The 21901-nt window shown below is 44.2% G+C and overlaps 1 protein-coding gene across 4 annotated transcripts in view; it reads left to right on the forward strand.

The window, feature by feature from the left end:
• KPNA3 (karyopherin subunit alpha 3) overlaps window positions 1-21901 on the forward strand; it is a 79657-nt gene that overhangs the window by 22851 nt on the left and 34905 nt on the right. For all 4 annotated transcript variants that reach the window (XM_073343566.1, XM_073343537.1, XM_073343548.1 and 1 more), the window contains one exon: window positions 21692-21781. In XM_073343566.1, the coding sequence (XP_073199667.1) occupies window positions 21692-21781 (90 nt within the window). The remainder of the gene's footprint in view (window positions 1-21691; window positions 21782-21901) is intronic.

Raw genomic sequence — 21901 nt, forward strand, 5'->3', positions numbered from 1 at the left:
GAAGGGTGATGGCAGTGTTGTATCTCATAACTGTGTAAGTCAAGCTGTCATTTTGGAAGCTGTCCAAAGGAGTGGAGTGAATGGAGTATAGAGACATTCCAGGAAGTTGCAAGGAATGTTTGGGAGGAGTTTGGGGCAGGCATGGAAAGCAGTTCTAGATCAGCTGCAGGAGGGGGACAAGCACATGTGTTCTATGTGGGACATGATTAAGGTTTTCAACATCTGTTTGCTCCTCATCACTTTTGTCATCCACTGCTGACCCTTAATGCACTCCTCATGCTCCTTTCTGTCCTTCAGGGTCTTTTTCCACGTAGTGTTCTTTTTTTTTTTTTGGCCTCCAGGTATTGTAGCATCTCTCTGAACATGTCCTCCTTGCTCCATCTTGGTCGCTTCCTTTTATCTGGTGGATGCGCTTGGCTGGAGTGTTGGGGGTTCCCCCTGAAGGTCATATCTGCAGTAGCACAAGAAACAATACGCAGAAGCATGATTGTTAGTTCACACACAGCATTGAATCGCTATAGTGAAATACACCTCTTAACATACCAATCACTTTCTCACTGTCCTTTGGCAAGCAAACATCTCAGCGAATGCTCTGAATATGGCGAGTTCGGCCTGGGCATTCAGGAAGGGCCAAAGGGTCTAGGTGGTTTTTAAGGGGATCTGTGCAGGTGACTAAGGACAATATTATAAATTCTGCCACTGTTTTCCACAGGCGGGGGTGATTGAAGCTGATATCTTACTCCTAAGAGTATGCAAGGGTACATCTCCTTACACATGCAGTTTCAGATCTGGTTCCTATGCTGTTCACCTGTGTGCTGCTTTGGTCCCTGCACAAGTGATTGCTGAGTGGCGTGGGCAAGTTTGCTACAATGGGAGAAGGAATAAAGCGGCTCTGCCAAGGAACTTTCAGCAGAGGATTGGCAAGTACCTGGAGGAACGTTTCCTGGAGATCTCTCTGGAGGTTTCCCATGAAATCTCAGTGTGTATCAACACACTGTTCTGCCACACTGCTTAACTGCACAGGGGAATATGGCGCATGCAGAAACACAGCTAGTCTTGCACATTTCTATCCCTTCACCCATTTCTAGAACATACAGAGCAAAGAACATAGTTACCTCTTATAACCGAGCAGCATCAACACAAAAAATCATTTGCCCAGGACTCTCCTTTCTTGCATCATGCGCACCAGAGATGGACTGCTGGGACTGGCCAGACCCCTCCAGAGTGGAAAAGAGGTCCTGACTCGCCACACCACCAGACTGTGATGTGTGCACCACCTATTCATCTACGACTTCATCCTTGAAGCTGAGTCCAGTGTCCGCTGCCTGCTGCCCCATCGAAGTATCCACTGGGCTTTTGGTGGTGGAGGTGGGGTTGCTGCGAAGGATGGCATCTAGCTCCTTATAGAAGTGGCAAGTCTTTGGCGCAACACCAGAGCGACAGTTTGCCTCCCTTGCCTTCTGGTAAGCCTGCCTCAGCTCTTTTATCTTCATACCACACTGCACAGTGTCCTGTTTGTGGCCCTTATCCAAGAAGCCATGAAAAATCTGCCTGTAGGTATTGAAGTTCCTACAACTGGAGTGAAGCTGGGACTGCACAGCCTCCTCTTCCCATAGTGCCAGCAGATCCAACAACTCAGCTGTGCTCCAAGTGGGCGATTGTTTGCTGCATGGAGTCGTCATAGTCAGCTGGAAGATGTGATGTGAGCTCTCCATGCCGAGCGAACAGGAAGTGGAATTTCAAAAATTCCTGAGCCTTTAAAGGAGCAGGGGCAAATGCCTGTGTACCTGGGTGCAGGGCAGTGGAGTTCAAACTGCTGACCAGAGCAGTCAGGATGGGCATTGTGGGATACCTCCTAGAAGCCATTTATAGCGGCATAACCAACCGCAGTGTCTACGCTGACATTTTGTTAATCTGACTTTGCCACAAAAAGCTCTTGACCTCTTGTAGAGGTGGTTTTATTTTGTCACGAAAGCAGGAGAGTTGTTGGCAGAAGTAGCATTGTAGTGTATACTTCGCCACTGTTTTGTTGACAAACCATGACTTTTTGTCAACAAAACTATGTAGTGTAGGCAAGGTCTAAGTCCTTGACCAGACAGGGAATGAGAGATCCAGTGCCAGCCTTGGTACTGGTATCTGCAGCTGAAGTCAGCAAGGGCCCAAGGTACAATCTGGAGGAATTTCAATCACCTCTAGACATTCACCATGCCAAATAAATGACTGGTACCAATGCCATATTACTCCATAGCACTGCCATTCAAAGAGGAGATACACTCTGCCATCCTTTTTGCCTGCGTTGGACAGAGATCCTCTTTCTGCTTCCATAGTGACCCGAAGGATGTCACTGGGGAGCCCTTATTCAGTCATGTCCCAGAATGGGGCAGGAGTGGCACTGAGGCAGACACCCTGAACCAAGCCAGTATCTATGAGCATGTCACCTTGCTCATGTTGGCCTTACTGGAACTGTCGTCATGCATCCAGGAGCAGATCCCTTTCCTGTGTTTCCAGAAAGGGTAGGAGATCATGTTCCCAATGGCTTTATTGATTAGGCTGCCCACATCAGAACCACGTATCTGCTCCGAAGAGCAAGAAGCAATGAAGGAATTACAGCAACCCTTGTCTTATCTGTGGATGAGACAGTGACACCAGCCCTAGCAATTGTTTACTTTTAAAGCTTTTTAGGACCTCCTGTCTTGCATTGCAGATACCCTGCATATTGCAGCTGTATTTATATACATGAGAAGTCTCTCTCAATTTCTTTGGTATTTTGACAACCATAATGCGAGCCAGAGTTGCCCTCCTTGTTAATGAATGGATCCTGCAACCAGCCTAAGGACTGTAGCAAATATTCCACACACACTTCCGCCCACTTGGAAAAGAGGTAGAGAAGAGATGTCAGGTGCCCCCAAAGGGCTTTGAACACCTTTATGCCTGTCCAAAACCATGGTCCATGGTTGTTTTGGCAAGACAGGAAAAATGTGTGTCCACAAAAGGAACACTGAAGGACAAAGACCCCAGTGAGTTGTAACTTTTAGAGTGCAAGGCATATTCATCAGCCTCTCTCCAGCTTCTGTTGGCAAATTACCAGGGCTTATTTGCCAAGTACAACTTTCTCACCTGGAAGAATGCAAAATCAAACACCAGAACAGGGATGAGATAATGGAATATTAAGGAGGGCGAGATGGTTGTGGGAATGTCACTACTGGCAGCCACTGATACATCTGGTACAGCTGCATAGTCCATGGCTGTCACTATGACACAGACCTCATGGCTCTAGGAACCTGGCACGCTGCACAAGGTACAGGCCACTGTAGAAGACCTGCCTTTCAGGGGAATGGAGCTCTTCAGACAGAAAACAGACTAATTATTCTGCTCCCTTAAGGACTCAAGGTCAACAGTATGGTTCTCGGGGATTTATATTTCAGCCCCCCTATACTAAACATTGCAAGTACCATTCCCAGCAGAGGACACTGTCCTACTCTTGGGGACACTAAACAGAGTATCCTCAAAGGCAGCCCAGGTATTCCAGGGGATGGCCATCTTCCACCTCCTCTGCTAACCTGGCTCCTTCTGAGGCAGCAAATTTGACAGGAGAATTGAGTCTCCCTGGAGCCTGGACCCACCTTCAGGAACCATCTTGCACTCTCGGGGATTGGTGGCCATCATAGCTGACACAACTCCCTACCTGCCCCCTTCCCTGTTCTTTTTCAGGTACCCTTTTCACAAGAGCCTAGCACAAGCAGAAGCGACCTTATTGCTTCATCTAGGAGCCAGAGAAGAGGTACCTACTGAATACAAAGAGGCTTCTGCTCCCATTTCTTATCCTGAAGAAAAAATAAGGGACTTTCTTCTCTTCTAGAGCTGAGAAGACTGAACAAATACATATGCTGCTTCAAGCCAGATTAGGTCATCCTAGCTATGTTGCTTAGGGCATGAAAAGTCCTCACCTCTGAACCATGCAGTTAAGCTGACAACTCCCAGTGTAGACAGTCCTAGGTCAGTGGAAGAAAGCTTTCGTCAACCTAGCTACCCCCTCTTGGGCAGGTGGATTAACTACAGCAATAGGAGAATCTCTCATCACTGTGGTGAGTGTCTGCTTAAACCGCTACAACAGCACAGCTGCAACACTGAAATTGTACCACTATAGCAGTTTAAGTATATACACAGCTTCAGATTCAGGATGGCAACGCTTACCTCATTCATCACATCTCTTCAGGCTCAAGACTGGTTCATGGCTCTCAGCTTACAAGAGATGGCTTCCACATAGCAGTCTATCTAGGTTACAGGCAATACCAAAGATTCACAATGGAGCCTAAATTGTACCGGTATTAGGTACTACCATTGGGGCTTTTCACAGCACTCAGTTATCAAGTGCCTAGTGGTAGCAGGGGTCCATCCTCAGAAGGAAGGCTATTCATATTTATCCTCACCTTGATTGGTTGAGGGCACATCCCAGGAGGAGACAGCTGCAAGCCTGTAATATGCCATTTTTGTTCTTACGTGGGTCTCCTGGTCTAATATGAAAATCCTTCTCTTATCCCATCACAGACAGTAATTCAGAGGAGCCTTGACCATGTCGACAAGCACATACTTGCCTGAACATAGATTCCTGTCAATGCAGTCACTGTTAGAATAGAAACATACATGACTATGACAATGCTGATGCGTATGGAGTTCAGCTGTACGTTAGTATTGCTCGTGGGGGAATTCTGTGCCACTTTGCATGCACAGAATTTGTCCCCCGCAGAAAAATCTCTTTCTGACAGGGAAGCAAAGGGAAGCCAAAAGAGCGGTCATGCAATCCTCCCAAGCAGTATGTTTTGGGTGCCCAGGACAGCTGGCAGAGAGGTAAATCACTGTGGGGCAGGGGATGGGACTGGGGAAGACCCAGCTGGTGGCTTCTACCCTGCACCTGGCTCAGGTGCTAGTCCCACCTGGGCTGGGGAAGATGGGACTACTTCCCCCATGGCATCAGCAGCCATGTCAGACCCACTCCCAGATTTCTCCTTTGGCTCTGCAAACTCCCTTACCCCCCACGCTTCATGCACCTCTCTGCTCAGTTGCAGGGGGAGGGATCATTGTACAGGGAGCTGCTCCCCCATCCGCCCAACCCCTATGCAACCCTCATACCTAGGGCCTCGTGCCTAGCTTCACCACCCCCTGCACCCAGAACCTCTCCCCCAATGAGCTACAATCCCCCTGAACCAGGACTACCCTGATGAGGCACCTGGATCCCCACACCCTCCCCCCGAGCCCCACTACTCCAGTGTCTGAACCCCCTCACTGTTTCCCCCACAGCCAGACGCCCTGCTGAGCCCAACCATCTTCACCTTGCCCCTGCTGCAGCATCCCATTACCGCTGCACCCAGAATCCCCCACTGAGCTGCCCATAACCAGGTTGTCCCACGCACAACCCTCTCAACCCACACCTGGATCCTCCTACACTAAGTCTCTCCACACTTGGATTCTTCCTTGTTGCACCTGCCAGCCAACACCTGATGCACTTGGCATGGAGGGGCAAGGCCCTGGGGTGTGTCTGGGGCAGGCCAGTTCCTTGTGCTGTGTCAGGGTTGGGTGCAGCCTCACCGCTGAATCTGTGCCCGGGGGGCGGGGGCGGCTGCACAGAGGTGGGAAATCAGTGGCCTGTACTCCCCAATGCCATGCTGGAGCTTCCGCATTTATTTGACAAATAAAATGTGCAGAATTTTAAAATATTGTACACAGTTTTTTTGGGGGTGCAGAATGCCCTCAGGAATGTAGTACATACATGATGCTGCCTGCCAGATTTAACCTACAGTTACACCCACTCTGGCTCAGATTGATCTATTCCCCAGCAAAACACCAGACAAGTAAAAATGCCATGGTTCTGCCTCATGTCATCGCAGAGCTGAGATCACAATCCTAGCAATGTAGGTCTGAAAAGGGACCTCAAGGTCATTTAGTTCATCCACCTTCCCCTCTCCCCATCAAAGCAGAACCAAATATATAGTCTTGCAGCATAATGTAGTAAAATCTTATTCTGTGGGCAAGTTAGTGATAGAAAGGTAGGAGAGGTGTCATTTGATTTGTAAAAATCTGCAGAATCATAATTTCACTGCTGTTATCCTCTGTGGCATGGTATGGGGGCTTGCTGCCCCTCTGGCTCTCAACTCCAAGTCCTCCAATTGATGAAAATTTTGATAATTGTCATTAGAAATGGGACAAGTTGGGTATCATTCAAAAGCCCTTCCTCCCACAAATACAATGGTACCAAACATAACATCTAGAATAGTTGTATAGATATACATTTGAGAAAAAGTTTAAAAAACAACATTTTAAATGATACTTTAACACAGAGATCTATTGCTTACATAAAGAAAATATTTACCTTCAATAAGCCTAGGGAAGCTAGTCTTGACAGGTACGACTAAAAACATTTGTTAATGTAATCAGTGTCATCGCTGTCTAAGGCAGCACTGCCAAACATGTTATCACGTGGATCCTTGTCCACACATCTCCAGATGAGGCTAGCTGCTAGCCAAACACTGCAGGGAGGTGAGCATCTAGTCTTTGCACCTGAACATTTGATTAGCTGAAAGATTGATTTGGGAGCACATGATCTTTCACACACAACTGGTGTGATCAGTCTATTCTTCATGATCCATCCATGCTTGATAGGGGAGGATGGTTTTGATCTTTCCATTGCCTGAGGATTTGCCCTTTTTTATAGCAGGTATAAATGCAGCCCTTATCAGTGGGAATTTTCCTCCATTTGTCTGCTTTGTGGAAAACATCCACCAGTGTAGCTCTGCATAATGTCATAATTTTGGTCTTTAAATGGTAAACTTTGCATACAAACAGCTAATCAATTATGACCTTGTCAATAACTGTCTGTCATTCTGATCACCTTCGGCGTGTGGAGGGTGACTTTGGAGGCTAAATCAAATGTCTTCCAGTAAAATAATTTGGTCTTTCCAACAGTTATTTGTAGTGATATATTACACATATGTAGCACAGTTGTATGTGTTGGAAACCTGCCTTTCACTCAAGCCACTTGCACATGAGGCTTTGCAATAAAATGACAGCCTTGTTCTCTGTTTGAATACTGTCATATTTGCTGGTGAGTAAGTCACCATGACCACTGAAGCACTATTTAAAGTAGTAGTACAGGTCATGTGGGATTATTTTTTCGAGTTTGGCATCAGCTATGGATCCCTGCAACTCCCATGTACTGCAGGACAAAATGCTTTTTCATAAAAATTCAGCAGCTGCAAAGATCCTTCATATTACTGTTGATGTCAGCACTTTCTTTTGATAGCCCCATGTCTTTTGCAGCTTTTAAGGACATGCGTTGTGATTCATTTATGCAGCTAGGATTGCTAAAAAGTACATCTGTATCCTACAGTTCATCTTCAGTAAGTGCTTTAAGAGCCTTTCTACTAAGCATTTGTTCCTCTTCAATCCTGTTCAAAGCACATATTTCTCTTAACTTCTGCCTCAGCCATCACCACTACTTTCCCATCCATTAGAGCCTCTGTAAGGCAATTTATGAACTCCACAGTTTGCAGCAGTAAAATCCGTATTTATTTCTGTTGCTTTTACCTGTTGACATAACACATTAGATATTCTTAGTGTAGCACTCAATATATGTCATATGCTTCGAAATCTTTTGGGTCAATACATCTACCTAATTTTAATTCCATGAAACGTTCTCACTAAGAATGACTGTTTCATACAGTTTCTCATCTGTCTCTTGTTGAAATTGTGCTTAATGGATGCCTTTGGGATTCTGGCTTGCTGCAGAAGAAGCAGCTGTTCGTCTTAAAATGCACGCCATGGGACCTAGTATAAGGCAAGTCTTGCCCATGGCTGGCACTTATGCCAGCATCTTAATTTTTGTTTGTTTGTTTGTTTTTTCCTGATGCTTACTAACCTTGCCAAATTCTGTTTCTGGGACCAATTGTAGCATGTATGGTGCCACAGAGCATTGTGTTTAACCAGTCCCTCCATGGTGATATTCACCAAAGATTCAGCTACTGTTGGTACTAATCTCCCCATTGATGTGTAAAAATGATAAAGACTAAAGTAAAAACCAGGATTTTGTAATAAATTACTTTTGGAGTGTAATTATGGTACATGAAGTATGTTATGTAACTGCATAGCATTTGTAGTGGGATTCCAGTAATTTATGGCTGGATGCTGATGTCTGTCATCTTTATTATGCAAAAAAAGAGTTACAAATCAGTACTGTTGAACCCCTTCTTCTTTGTTTTGCTAATGATGGCAAATCAATTTGAAGTACTCCTTTGATTTGTAGTATACTGTAGCATTAAAAAACTTAATGAAGTATCCTTTTCTGAGCATTAACTGATAACACAGTATTCTCAGTTGAGGGCCAAAATTTAACTTCGTAAGGGCGGCATGTTTGATATGCCCGTGTTAAAGTATAATTAAAACACAACATAATTGTTCTAGATTTGTCATGTTTGCTATCATTGTATTTGTGAGATAAAGGGCTTTTGAATGATACCCAAGTCAAGCCATTTCTGACTGCATTGTATTGTCAAAATTTCCACCAACGGAAGGATCTGGAGCTGTGAGCCAGAAGGGCAGCAAGTCCCTTGAGCCACACCCTGGAGAGTAACACCATTGAAATTTTGATTCTGTGTGTGTTTTTTTTTTTTTTTACAAATCAAATGACAACTCTTTCCTTTCTGTCACTAGCTTGCTCACTGAATTACACGTGCTCCCAGACTACTCGCGATGGGTTTGTCTAACCCAGTGGTTCTCAACCTGCGGGCTGCTTGCAGACCAATCAGCACACAGCTGTGGCTCATGTGACATCCTCAGGGCCGTACAGGTAGTTTATATATTGTGTGGATACGGCCCATATAACACAGAGAAAGCTGCATATGCAGCCCACAATGGTAAAAAGGTTGAGAATCACTGGTCTAACCTGTTCTTAACTTCCAATGGCAGGGATTCCAAAATCTCTCTTGGTTAAACTATCCTAGAATTTAATGTCCTAACTATAAGGGTAGTTTTTCCTAATATTTAACCTAAATCTCCCTTGCTGAAGACTAAGCTGATTGCTGCTTGTTCTGTCTTCTTTGGATGTAGAGAACAATTGGTCACTATCCCCTTTGTAATAGACCTTAACATACTTGAAAGCTGTTATCAGGTCCCCTCTGTCTTCTCTTCTCAAGACTAAACATGCCCAGTTTTTTAATCTTTCCTCATAGGTCATGTTTTCTAAAGCTGTTATAATTTTTTGTTCTCATCTGGACTCTACCCACTTTGTCCACATCTTAAATTGTGGTGTCAAGAACTGGACACAGAATTCCACCTGAGGCCTCATCAGTCCCAAGTAGAGTGGAACATTTACTACTTCTTGGGAGTTGGTCCCTAAATGTATTCCAGTTTAATGGGACTAAAATGGGAGGCCCAGATAATCTCCACCAAAGAATATTAAAGGAACTGGCACGTGAAATTGCAAGCCTAGCAGCAGGGATTTTTAATGAATCTGTAAACTCGGGGGGTTCTACCCTGTGACTGAAGAATTGCTAATATAGTTCCTATTTTTAAGAAAGGAGAAAAAAGTATTCTGGGAAAGTACCAGCCTGATAGTTTGACCTCCATGTAGAACTTGCAAGAGTTGAGAAGGAAAAACTATAAGGGGCACCAATAGTCGAATCTTTAATTAGTTTTGCTGCCACTTATCACAGTTTGTAATACAGACCTTCCTCCTGCTGCATCCACAGCTGATGCTTGAATCAGGGTGCAGTGTGCCATAAATGTGTGGCTAGATCACCAAGTTGCAGCTTTGCAAATGTCCTGAAATGGGACACCCAATAAAGATGCTGTAGAGGCTGCTTGCATTCGCATGGAGCACACTGTAACAGCCCTGGGAGGGGTAAGTTTTGCTATTTTACTGCATTCCAATATGCATCCCAAGACCCACTTAGTAATTCCCTGTGAGGGTATAGCTTAGCCCTTTGCTCTTTCTGCTATGGATGCAAAGAGCATCAGAGACTTCCTTATGGTCTTGGTTCTTCGCAGGTAGAACTCCAGGTCACATCTGAGGTCAAGGAAGTGTAGTTTCTTGTTCTCAGGGCAGGCATGGGGTTTCAGAAAAGACACAGGTAAATGAATTGACTGGTTGATACGGAATTCAGACAACCTTTAGGAGAAATTTGGGATGTAGCAAGCACTGTTCTTCTCCTTGTAGAATACTGTCCGAGGAGAGTATGCCATCATGGCCGGTAGCTCACTGACCCTTCTGGCCAAAGCAATGGTTACTACGAATGCCACTGTCATGGCGTACATTACCAGAGGTTCAAAGGGCAGGCCTCTGAGAGTTCACAGGATGAGGTTAAGGTCCCAGCAGAGTGTGGGTTTGATAACCAAGGGGAAGGTTCTGATCAAGCCTTTCATAAGCCATACTGTGTTAGGGTACATGAAGATACAGTATCCCTCCACCGGGGAAGGACTTGCAGGCTAGCTAGACTGCTCTGAGCTCCAGCAAATGTATGTGCAGTCTGGCTTCTCATTGTGTCCATGTACCCTGGGCTGTGTGGTGGTCCAGGTGGGCACCCTATCATGTAAGGGAGGCATAAGTCACAATGGTGGCCCTCAGTAGGGGAGGAGTGAAGGGGGTTATTACCAAGACCTTTGATGCATTGGACCACCAGGCAAGAACTTTGGAAGGAAGATAACTCTGGAGTCAATGTGGTCCTGGTCGGCCTGTGGATTGAGTGGAGCCAGGCCTGGAGGCAGAGCCATGCGGCAGTAAGAGGGAACTGGAGTAGTGTTGATCCGCAGCACCCCTTATATCCTCATTCAGGAGCATGAGGGAAAACACTGCATGTGTGAGTCAACAGACACTGCTTGGAGAAAACTTCTGGACTCGAGCACATGGCACGTATAGATTCTCTCAGACTTTAAGGTCAGAATGGGGCCATTGTGATCTAGTGTGACCTCCTGTACGTTGCAGGCCACAGAACCTTACCCACCCACTACTGTAATAGACCCCTAACCTCTGAGTCACTTAGTAAAGTCCTCAAATAATGATTTAAAGACTAAGTTACAGAGAATCCACCATTTATACTAGTTGAAACCTTCAAGTGACCCAGGCCCCATGCTGCAGAGGAAAGCAAACCGAACCCAACCCTCCCTTCCCCTAGGGTCTTTGCTAATCTGACTTGGGGGAAAATTCCTTCCTCACTCCAAATATAGCCACCAGTTAGACCCTGAGCACGTGGGCAAGACCCACCCACCAGCCACCTGGAAAATAATTCTCTGTAGTAACTCAGAGCTCTACCCATCTAGTGTCCCATGCATTATATGCATTTCCTTTGTCTACAAAAAAAAAATCAGTTATCTTTTCAAAGGAGATCAGGCTGGTCTGGCATGATCTATCTTTTGTAAAACCATGTTGTATTTTATCTCAATTACAGTTTACCTCTTTGTCCTTAACTACTTTCTCTTTCAAAATTTCATACACTGACTTCCACAAGATGAGCTACCTGTCAACCAAGTCAACCATGTGTAGAATATACACTTGAAGGAGAAGAGGAGGTTATTTACTCTAACTGGAGGTTCTTAGTCATGCATGGTCCCTATATGTATTCTATTACTCACCCTCTTTTTCCGTCTGCTTTCGGCTTGATTACATTGCAGTAAGAGGAGGAACTGGAGTGGCTGCAACTCACACTACCCCTTTTACTCTTGTTTGCTAGCATGAGGGGAGACAGTGTGTGTGGGTGTGTCAAAGGACACTGCTTGGAGAAAACTTCCAGACTCAGGCACATGGTATCCATGTACACCCACAAGTGCAGATAGGGACCACATCTCTCCAAGAACCTCCTAGTTACAGTAAGTAATCTCCTCTTCCATGTCTTACATACTATGCCCCAAAATAGTAACCTGTTTTTGCAAAGGCATCACATTGTCTCATATTCAATTTGTGGTTCACTATAGCCCCCAGATCCTTTTTCTGCACTAGTACTGCCTAATCATGATAGTGACAGGATCCCAAGAATGTGTGGGGAGGGGTGCAGTTCTCACCCTCCACTGTGAAGACTTCAGTGGTTGGAGAGCCCACATGGACAATGGTCATATGCACATGACTTGGTCCTGAGAAGACTTGGGGCTCCAAGTCATGGTCCTGGAGTGCAGGACCATCAGGCTAGTCTGCATGACTTCCTTCCTGTTCAAAATTCTACAGAGTAGATCATGATGGAAAACCTCTCTGTGATGCACTACATCACCAAGCAGGGGGAGACACGCCTGTCTAACTGTCAGGAGGCCATCAACTCTGGACATGGTGCTAGTGACCTGGGATAACCAGGTAGTTCATCTTGTGGAAGTCAGCAACAAACAAATATGAAGAGATCCTCAGCACACAGTCCGTAGCCAATCACGAGTGGTCCCTATGAAATTCTATGATACAGCCTAGATTTCATCGTAGAGAGGTTCCCATGATAGACCTGTTTGCCACCCAGGACAATGCCAAGTGTCAGTTTGTTACATAGAGGGCATGAGCCTGGGATCATTGCCAGATGCCTTTTTTCTGCAGCAGAGTCCTGAATGCCTTTATGCCTTTCCATCTATATCCCCCGATACTCATGGTAACTTCCAAAATCAAGAAACAAAGCCACTAGTCTTCTCATGGCTCTGTCCTAGTTGAGGCAGTTTTGGCTGACAGACCTGCTGCAGATGTCCATTCAACTGCCGATCCTGCTCCCCGACTGTCATACACTCCTGGCACTTGACAGCCTGGATGTTTGTTGGTTGAGTGCCAGACATAGACTGCTCCAGACATGTCAAGAGATCCTGATACAGAGCAGGAAGACTACCACCAGATAACTCGTTAATCAGAACGGAAGGGCAGCTGATTGGTGCCGGTCAGCAGCACCTGAACCCTGTGCAGGCTTCAGTACTGCAGTCCTCTGACTGCTTGCTGCCTTTGTAATGTTCCAGCCTCTTCAGTCTACTGATTCATCTTGCAGTGAGCTTGGCTTGCCGTCTGCCTGTACAGTTGTTCTGGATTCTCATCTAATGGCATCAAACTTCCTCAAGGCCCTGTTAAATGCTTAGTCACCGGAGAACCTGCAGCTGCCTGGGACATCAGCATCATCCTCTTGACTTATGGGCTGCCCTTCGAGCCCACTTATTAAAGTGTTCCTAACTTATTTTTCCTCTGAAGACCCTTCCTAGCTGTGGTTGTTTTAGCCAGGAGGAAGGGCAACTGCTGAACACTTATGGCTGTGACCCTCCCTTCACGACACTTCATAGGGATAAGGTGGTGCTTAAACCTCACACCAAGTTTATCACAAGGTGGTCTCTGAATCTGATGGAATTCCATCAACTTGCCTGTTTTCTTCCTGAAATCCAGCTCTTGGTCGGGGAGAAGTAGTTACATACACACACTGGGTGTTTCAGTAGTGTGTTACATTACTACATTGACAGAACAAAGCATTCTGTCTCCCATTTTATTTCTGGCTGCTTAGAGGGCCAGGCCATCTGATCACAAATAATATTTAAGTGGATAACACAGTGTATCTTGCTGGGTTACTAGTTGACTGGTGTACCTCTTTCACTGAATATCAAAGCTCACTCCACCAGAGTTCAGGTGATATTCTTGTTCTGCTTTAGGAATATACCAATTAAGATCTGCAGAGTGGCAATGTGGAGTAACCAACTGACTTTTATCAAGCTTTAGGCCTTGGACTTAGCTACCAAAGCAGATGTCAAGTTTGGAGTGATATGACACTCTTCTAATGGAGCTGATACTCCCCATGCCACCATCCAGGAAGAGTGCTGTCCCCAACAGTGGAATCTAAACTGACAGATACTCAAAGGAAGAACAATGGTTGGTTACCCTACAGTAACTGAGGCTATTCAAACAGTTGTAATCCACTGTGGATCTCACAATCCATCTTCACTTTAGGAGTTCTCCACTCCCATGGGACTGAATTGCAAGGAAACTGAGGGATTATCCTGGGTGCTTCTCCTTTATGCCCTTGCACAGGACCATGAGGTGTCACAGGGCACTTTCATGGTCTCAATGTACACTGCTGTTCAAAATAATCTGATCTCATGTGCATGAGATTCACACTAACAACATCTAGAAGAGCCACAGTTAGTGCATGGTATGTAACCGTTGTTTTTCACATCTAAAAAACTACTTTGCTCACTACAAATAAGTGATTACCATCACCAGTCCTGTTTTTGCAGGCTAGAAAATAGATGCCTCTGCTTCCGTTAAATTTAGATAGTCCATTTTCACTAAATTCTTTAGCTGTTTCTAGTCTGATCTTCCTAGCTTATGTTTCTCTGGCAACACTTGGAGAAAATTAGATCTAATTTTCTCCAAATATATAGTTTTCTTTAAACACTTTAATGCAATCCTCATTCCCAAATTAATAAAACTAATTAGTGTAAACACCGGGGAGACTTTCAGCCCAGTTTTGAGTTGGGTCCTGAGACATGGAGAGCGATAGAAATATGGCCTTAGCCACTTTTGTATCCTCCTTTACGGCCCAGAATTTGGAGACCAGCCCAGAGTATTCAAAGCACACTCCACTGCAGCCATGTTCCGTTCTTTCCCAGGGAGCACCGCTACACTGGGGGCTGAGTGGGAGGGTGGCATAGGGCTCTGTGCCAGCCCTAAGCTGGTGGGGTAAGTCCCAAACATCATGAGATTCCCTGATGAGGAAACCTGTCACTGGAGTGGCATAAAGGAGACCGATGCAAGCCTAGCAATCCACAGCTTGAATTTTGAAGGATCTGACAGATCAAATTTGCAATAAAACAATCTGTTTACTGAAAGGGAAAATCCAGGTAACTTAATACAAATATGTTCTTAATATTGTTTTCTGAATTCTCAGATTTTAGTTTATAATTTCTTGAATCAAAGAACCTGAAAGAAATCACCATCTAAAGAAAATTCTGAAGTTGTCTCCCAATTCTTCCTTCCTTTACATTTTCCTGCATATAGGTTCTGAAACAAAATACATACTTAAGTGCCATTGAAATCAACTCAGGGCTGGTTTTGAGAACAGATGCCTACTTTTCATCCCCATCATGTGCCTTTTGCTTAAGGTCCTCCAATTCAGCAAAGCATTGTGGCTATATTGGGGGCTTAAACTGGAGGCACACAATGGGGATGAAAAGTAGGCATATGCTGCATTTAGTGCTATTTTCTTTACCATATTGCTGTATGTAAACCTTTTCCTTTTTCTTTTTCTTTTTTTAAAGTTTCAGTTGCAGAGTCTATGATAAGTGGCAGCAGAACTAATTAAAGATTCGACTATTGGTGTCCCTTATAGTTTGTCCTTCTCAACTCTTTGCATCTTCTAACAAGGACAATCACAGCAGAAGTTGGCCAGAAAATGTATGGAGTGTTGAGTCCTAGTGTAGCCTACTTCTCTGCCTTGAGGTTAAGCCTGTTACAGCTTCACTGCTTATGTTTCTTGTAGTCTAAATGCACGTGGGGACCTTCCTGCGATGGAGTTATGGTTGAGTGAACAGAAATAGGAATTCTCGTCTGTGTTCTGCCTTTTAATAAAATATAAATTAAAATTCCAATAAAAGGTATTACCTCATCTACCTTGTCTCTGTTAATATCCTAGGACCAACATGGCTACAACAACACTGCATTCTGCATTTCAGTCACGGTGGCCTTGTTTACACTGCTGGTGGTTGCTCTCTTGTAGGCTTCCATAGGTGAAGCTGTATCAGTGTTGACAATAGTAGGGAATTTTTGCAAACTTTCTCTACTGTAGATAGGGCCAGTAAAGGCTTTCCCCATGAGTCTTTATGGGTGAGGTATAGAGTAATCCATTTTATATTGCATTGGTCAGAGATTGGGGGTGGGCCTAAAATTAAATTAATGTGTTTATAATACAGCAGGATGTCACCTATGGAAGTTTTAGTTTAGTTACAGGAAATATTATGAAAGAGCTACAATTAGCACCAAAATTTAAGCTTTGCTTGGAAGGCCTTGCTTCGTGTCAGTTTTCACAGACAAGGATCACTGTCACTGGAATTGTAGTCACTGAAACAGAAAAGAATTACTGGCATGAATTGATTCTCTTTCTCTTCTCCCCCTGCCTCCCCAAATACCTGCCTCTACTTCTACTTTTTCCTATCTTTGCTTGCTGTTTTTGATTTTTGTTAAAGTCCAGCTTCCTCAGTGAGTGTATTTTGCTTTCTTGGAACGCAGAGAAGTTTTGTGTAAGAGTAGCTCATGGTGTTACCAACCAAAAGTTCAAAAATCACAAGCCAGGCCCCCTACCCCCCCATCATGGATTCTTTTTCAAAGATTATTTTGTGGGTCATTTTTTAATTCCCCTTGCTCAGCCGCAGTGTGAATGTTGCACCCCTCCCAAATTTGTAAAATAATATTATTCTGGCCCCCCTGGAAGGAACTCTTCCAGCTTCTTCCCTAAACTCAAAATTAATTCTGTGATTTGCCACACAACTGGCTCTTGCCCTTCAGTGCACATCTTGCATTGCCAGGGGATCTTGATCCCCTTCTCCCATGCCTGGGAGGGTAGTTGCAATTAGGTTCTCTTCTCTCTCTTCCTAGGTCTCGTGGGGCAACATCAGGTTATTCATCCCCTTTTCTCTCTCTTTCCAGGCCTGAGGGAGGACAGCTCCATGGGTTCTTCATCCTCTTTCGCTTTCCAATCCTGCTGTTGCACAGAGGGGGAGGGGAGGAACAGAGGGAATATTGACCCATTTTTCACAGGCAAGGGGAGGAGCAGTGCTGCACTGAGTTTTCTGTGGCTTCTTCCTTCTGCCCCTCTTGTGAGAATGGTGTTAGCTGCTCCCTCTTCCTTTAGGAGTTGAGGACTTTGGAGGTAGCATAATGGCTTGTCTGCCTCAGGCTACAGCCCTGATTGGATTGCTCTTTCCCAGGAAGTGGGGAAAGCAGCCAGTCAGAAGGTTGTTTTTTCTCTTTCACTCTCTATCGTACTCTCTCTCCCCTCCCTGCCTCCCCTCCCCCCTCCCCCCCCCCAATGCACAGGGCTGGAAACCACATGAAGATCTGAGCTGCTTGTGTCCTCATGGGACTGGCTCCAGTAGGAGCCAAAATCTCATTATTAGTTATGAAATTGTGAGAGTTAGCAACACAGCTCAAATGCAGTTCTCTAATGCTGAGGATGCAAAAGGGAGATGGCCTGGTGATCTCATGGTAGCACATCAGAGTTCAACAGCAAGCTTGAATTTTTTGGTCCCTGTGAAGACAGAAACTGAGAACACTGTGGCTCCAACTCCTAGCCATTCTAGTGCCTGTCTGAAGCAAGTTGAAGGAGCAACAAAGGACTATGGAGAGAATTCTAGAACTGTCCAACTCCATAGAGCCTGCATAAGAATAAGCTCTTTAGGATAGAGAGAAAGGGCATCTGAGAAACCTACCACATCCCCTAAACGATCTTTCCTTGCCACTGAGCAGGGGAAACAGCCTTCCCAAATCAGGTCTTTCATGCTGTTCATGATTCACACAAGCAGTAGGAAAGACAGTTACATTTACTCAACTCAAGAATTGCCAAGGCTGAAACCAAGTCCGTGTGGTATTAGTATCTGTTTAAAAGGATATAAGCAAATACTTCGTCAAAAACTAACTCAGCCAAAGAGCAGCACCATAGGCATTTGTTGCTTGCCTAGAGTAGAAACGTTTGACACAAGTCTGTATGTGGACTCAGTCCTTTAATCTGTGCTTAAAATGGCTTGTGTGCACAATGCCCATTTTTAACATTTTCACAATTAAACCTGACAAAAAATTTTAAACACTCAGAGCCTGTCTGCACTACAAGAACCGCCATGCTTTTGATTTTCTGTCATTATAGAGCCTGTTGCTGTGGCAGACAATTTTGCTAGGTGGATGGTTCTTATAATGCAGATAAAACCTGACTGGGGGTTTTAACCCTGAATTATAGCCTGGGCAGAAACTAAACCATGTTAGTATGTTTGTGAAAACTGTCCTGGGCCTCCTGATTTGTGTTTGGCATGTATACAGGTTATGCTTTCTAAAGCACAACTAGCCTGGTTCTTGAAATAGAATTGGGTTTTCTAACGGTAGTGTCACATGAACTGCAGAGGAAAATAAACTTACGCCTTTTCCAAAACACTGTGATGCATAAAGGAGGGTTTTTTCATTTTGGGGGCTTGTGTTTCGTTCCCTGGTTGGAAAAGCCTTAACATACTGTTATTCCCCCATCCCAGTTGGAGAGTGGGAAAGCTATTCTGTTCATGTACAACTTACGATGATGTTCAACTTGAGTTGTCTAAAGAGTCCTCCAACCAAAGAAAGGGAAATAATGTCATGATTTTTCTAATGTAAAAATCAAATACAGAAAACATCTAAATAAAATCAAGCCTGAACTATCTTCATGCATCATAAATAAGGGAACAGTCACCATATCCAGTAAGGTGTGTATAGCTGTGATGGGATCCCCAGGGTACAACCTCGAACTGTGGGACTACTGTTTCCCCCTTAATCTCCTAACCTAGGCTGGCTCTCACAATGCTTTGCTCTAGTGACAAGCAGCAAACACCTCCAGGCGCAGTTATCACTCAGCCACCGGCATGCAGTAGCTGACCCAGCTACATTGCATGAACGCTCTTCAAGCCTCTAATGAACTATATGCAAGGAAACACTAGCAAGTCTCCCAAGCCCCCAGCCTTGCACTCCAGAAATATACCATCATGCGCTGCTTAAGACCGTCTTTTGAACAGTGCAAACTTATTAATTAGGTCACTACTTTGTCAAAGGAAAGTGGACATGAATCAGCCTTTGTAAACAGAACAGATTTCTGAAGTACTTTTGATAAACTCACTGGTAAGGATAAAACATTAAAATAAGTTTGACTACAGAAAGATAGATTATAAGTGGTAAGCATGAAAGGTCAGAGTTAGTTACCAAAGAAAATAAAAAGTAAACATGCAATCTAAATCCTAAACCTTATTAGACTAAGCAGTATTTGCATCAAGAAGTTTTTCTCACCCCACTGGATGTTGCAGGTAGGTTACAGCCCTTAATACACAGGCTTTCCCTTTAAGCCTGGGACCAGTCTCCTCAGTTCTAGTGTCTGTCTTTCTTGTTTCCTTCAGCGTAAATGGGGGAGGAGAAGGGTAATCTCATGATGCCACTGTCTCATTTTATACCCTCAATCCATATGCCTGGAAAATACTAGCCCAGGCATGTCCTGGTGGGCCTTGCTAAATCAGGGGATGTCTACACTGGCAAGTTTCTGCACCACAAGTTGTACCACTTTTATTAAACCGCTGTTGCATCACCACACTGCTACTTGTGATAGTGGAGTGCATCCACATTAGAAGCTCTTGCAAGGGCAAAGAGAGCAGTGTATAGCTATCCCACTGTGCAACTGGCCACAGGGTGCTTTGGGAAGGATTTGCAGTACCTCATGGGGCAGGCATAGTGTCACATGACACAGGTTTCCCAATCCCATTGTTTCATGGGCATCCTACTACATTGTTAGCTGCTTTTCAACTGAAGTGTATGGGGGGCAGAGTGTGTAACAGGGAGTGTGTGTGTATGGAGGGGAGAGACTATGTTTTGGGGGACAGAGAGTGTGTCAGCATACTGTCTTCAGAGTAACAGCCGTGTTAGTCTGTATTCGCAAAAAGAAAAGGAGGACTTGTGGCACCTTAGAGACTAACCAATTTATTAGAGCATAAGCTTTCGTGAGCTACAGCTGTAGCTCACGAAAGCTTATGCTCTAATAAATTGGTTAGTCTCTAAGGTGCCACAAGTCCTCCTTTTCTTTTAGCATACTGTCTTGTAAGTTCAGACAGCTGCAGGAAGCAACTAGTTCTGAGGCAGGAGGAGGGGGGAAACCACAGCCCCCGCCTCCGTCCCCAGCTCTCTGCACAGCAATCTCTCTTTCTCTCTCACATACACATACATAGACACGCGTTCCTGCACCTGCCTCTGTGTTCAGCAGTAGGAGCATTCCACATTAACGGTTTGCTTTCTGTCCCAGAGCAGATCAGCACCCCATGCAATGGCTGTCAGAAATGGAGCTTTGAAAGGGGAGGGGCGCATGCCTCCAGGGCAGCCAAGTTCAAAATAACAAGCAGAGTGGCCACTTGAGGGATTATGGGATATTTCCAGAGGCCAGTTGATTGCTTTCTGCACTGTAATATGTTTACACTGCCAGTATAGCGCTGGAGCCTCTGTGCTTTAAGGTTTATGACTCGTCAAGGTGGTTTTTTTGCTGCAGCTGAGGAGTTTCTGCACACTAAATGGCTTGGCAGTGTGTACACCTCGGGAGTTACACCACAGAAAGCTGTTTTACTGTGCAGTAACTTGCCAGTGTAGACAAGGCCTCACAGAGTTGAGCAATCCCCATTGTGTGATGCTTGTGCAACTCTCCTACAGAATTGTATATCTCTTGTTTACAACTCCCTTGCTGATTAATGGTCATTTAACGCCCACCTGGGTGTGGGTCACCTCCTTTGTTGTCACTGGAGAACTAGCTGGGGATGACTCCCAAAGTCACAACATATTTCAGTAACCATACAGCAGAATCTCATAATTGCATACACACTAATGATATGCATATTTTGACAGAACAGTGGGTTTCAGCACATCATGACCTTTCATATGGTATTTTACAAGGCATGCTTTGTATGAAATATCACAATGACATATGAATGATGAATATGGGGGTTACAGGGTGCTCTTTTGAGGTATAGTGTGACACCATAGCATGATCGTTTGGAGGGGAGAAAGTGTCTTTCTTTAATTGCTTGCATAATGGGGAATCAAAGTTTTTGGAATTAAGACAGTGCAGTTTGCTTGTTAAATATTTAACCCAAAATGAAGATGGAAGTATAGTACAGTTGCAGGAAACTATGCACAGAACAAAAGATAGACCATGTCTAAAATGTGGAAGAGATAGTTTTTTCTGTGGAAGAGAGTTTTTTTCTGGTGAATAAACAAACTTGGAATAAAAATCTCAACTACAGATAAAACATGTTCCTTTGGCATAGTCAAAACCTTTATTTGAGTTTTTTCCTCGTCATATAAAGATAGAAAACGTAGATGATAAAATGTAGTAAGCAAGCTGATTAATCAGACTGAACATTTTGTGGATGCTTTAACATTGAAAATGCTGCTTAGTCAGAGAAGCTCTCTGAGTAGTTACTAAATAAATCACTATGTTGCAGGGTACTGTTTTGTGAGTAGAAACTGTTGTTAATGCTGCAGTGACCAGGGTCTGTCAGTGCCAGTGTGTTGGAGCATGTTTGCTTACACCTAGGATTAAAATAGATGTAATCAGGATATCTGAGCAGCTTGTAATAGTCTTATTTACAAACTAATTTTAGTCTCATTTGACTAGGACATCATTATTCATTTCCAATTTAAGTGACTGTTGAGGCAGAGCCATGTGTGCTATAAACTCCATGTAAAATACTGACATTTCAACTGAAAGGTGTTAACTATTTTATGCAATGGATTGTGGTATTTTGTCATGGTTCACAAGATACATGCTTATATAGAGATTTAAATCTATTTTAGCTTGAGACAAAATGAGTGACTTACAGCTGCCCTAATGTAAAACCAGTCTGGAGTTCCAAATCTCTTTATGTAAACAATCTTATGTAAATATTTTTAAAGTACCTCTGTTTGACTAGTCTGTATTGATAAGCATTAAAGTGTCTTTAATATCTTTAGAACAAAAGAGATGAACATCTTTTGAAAAAAAGAAATGTCCCTCAAGAAGAAAGTTTAGAAGACTCAGATGTTGATGCTGACTTCAAAGCAGTAAGTTGCTTGATTCTGAATCTGCTTCTAAAACTTAGTTTCTTTGGTAGTGGCTAGAAGACGTTTGTTCTGTTATTCCCTTGAGTTTGAGTCTTATGTTCATTTTGAAATTGCCTGAAG

The sequence above is a fragment of the Lepidochelys kempii genome, chromosome 1 (assembly GCF_965140265.1).
Source record: "Lepidochelys kempii isolate rLepKem1 chromosome 1, rLepKem1.hap2, whole genome shotgun sequence".
Lineage (NCBI taxonomy): Eukaryota > Metazoa > Chordata > Testudines > Cheloniidae > Lepidochelys > Lepidochelys kempii.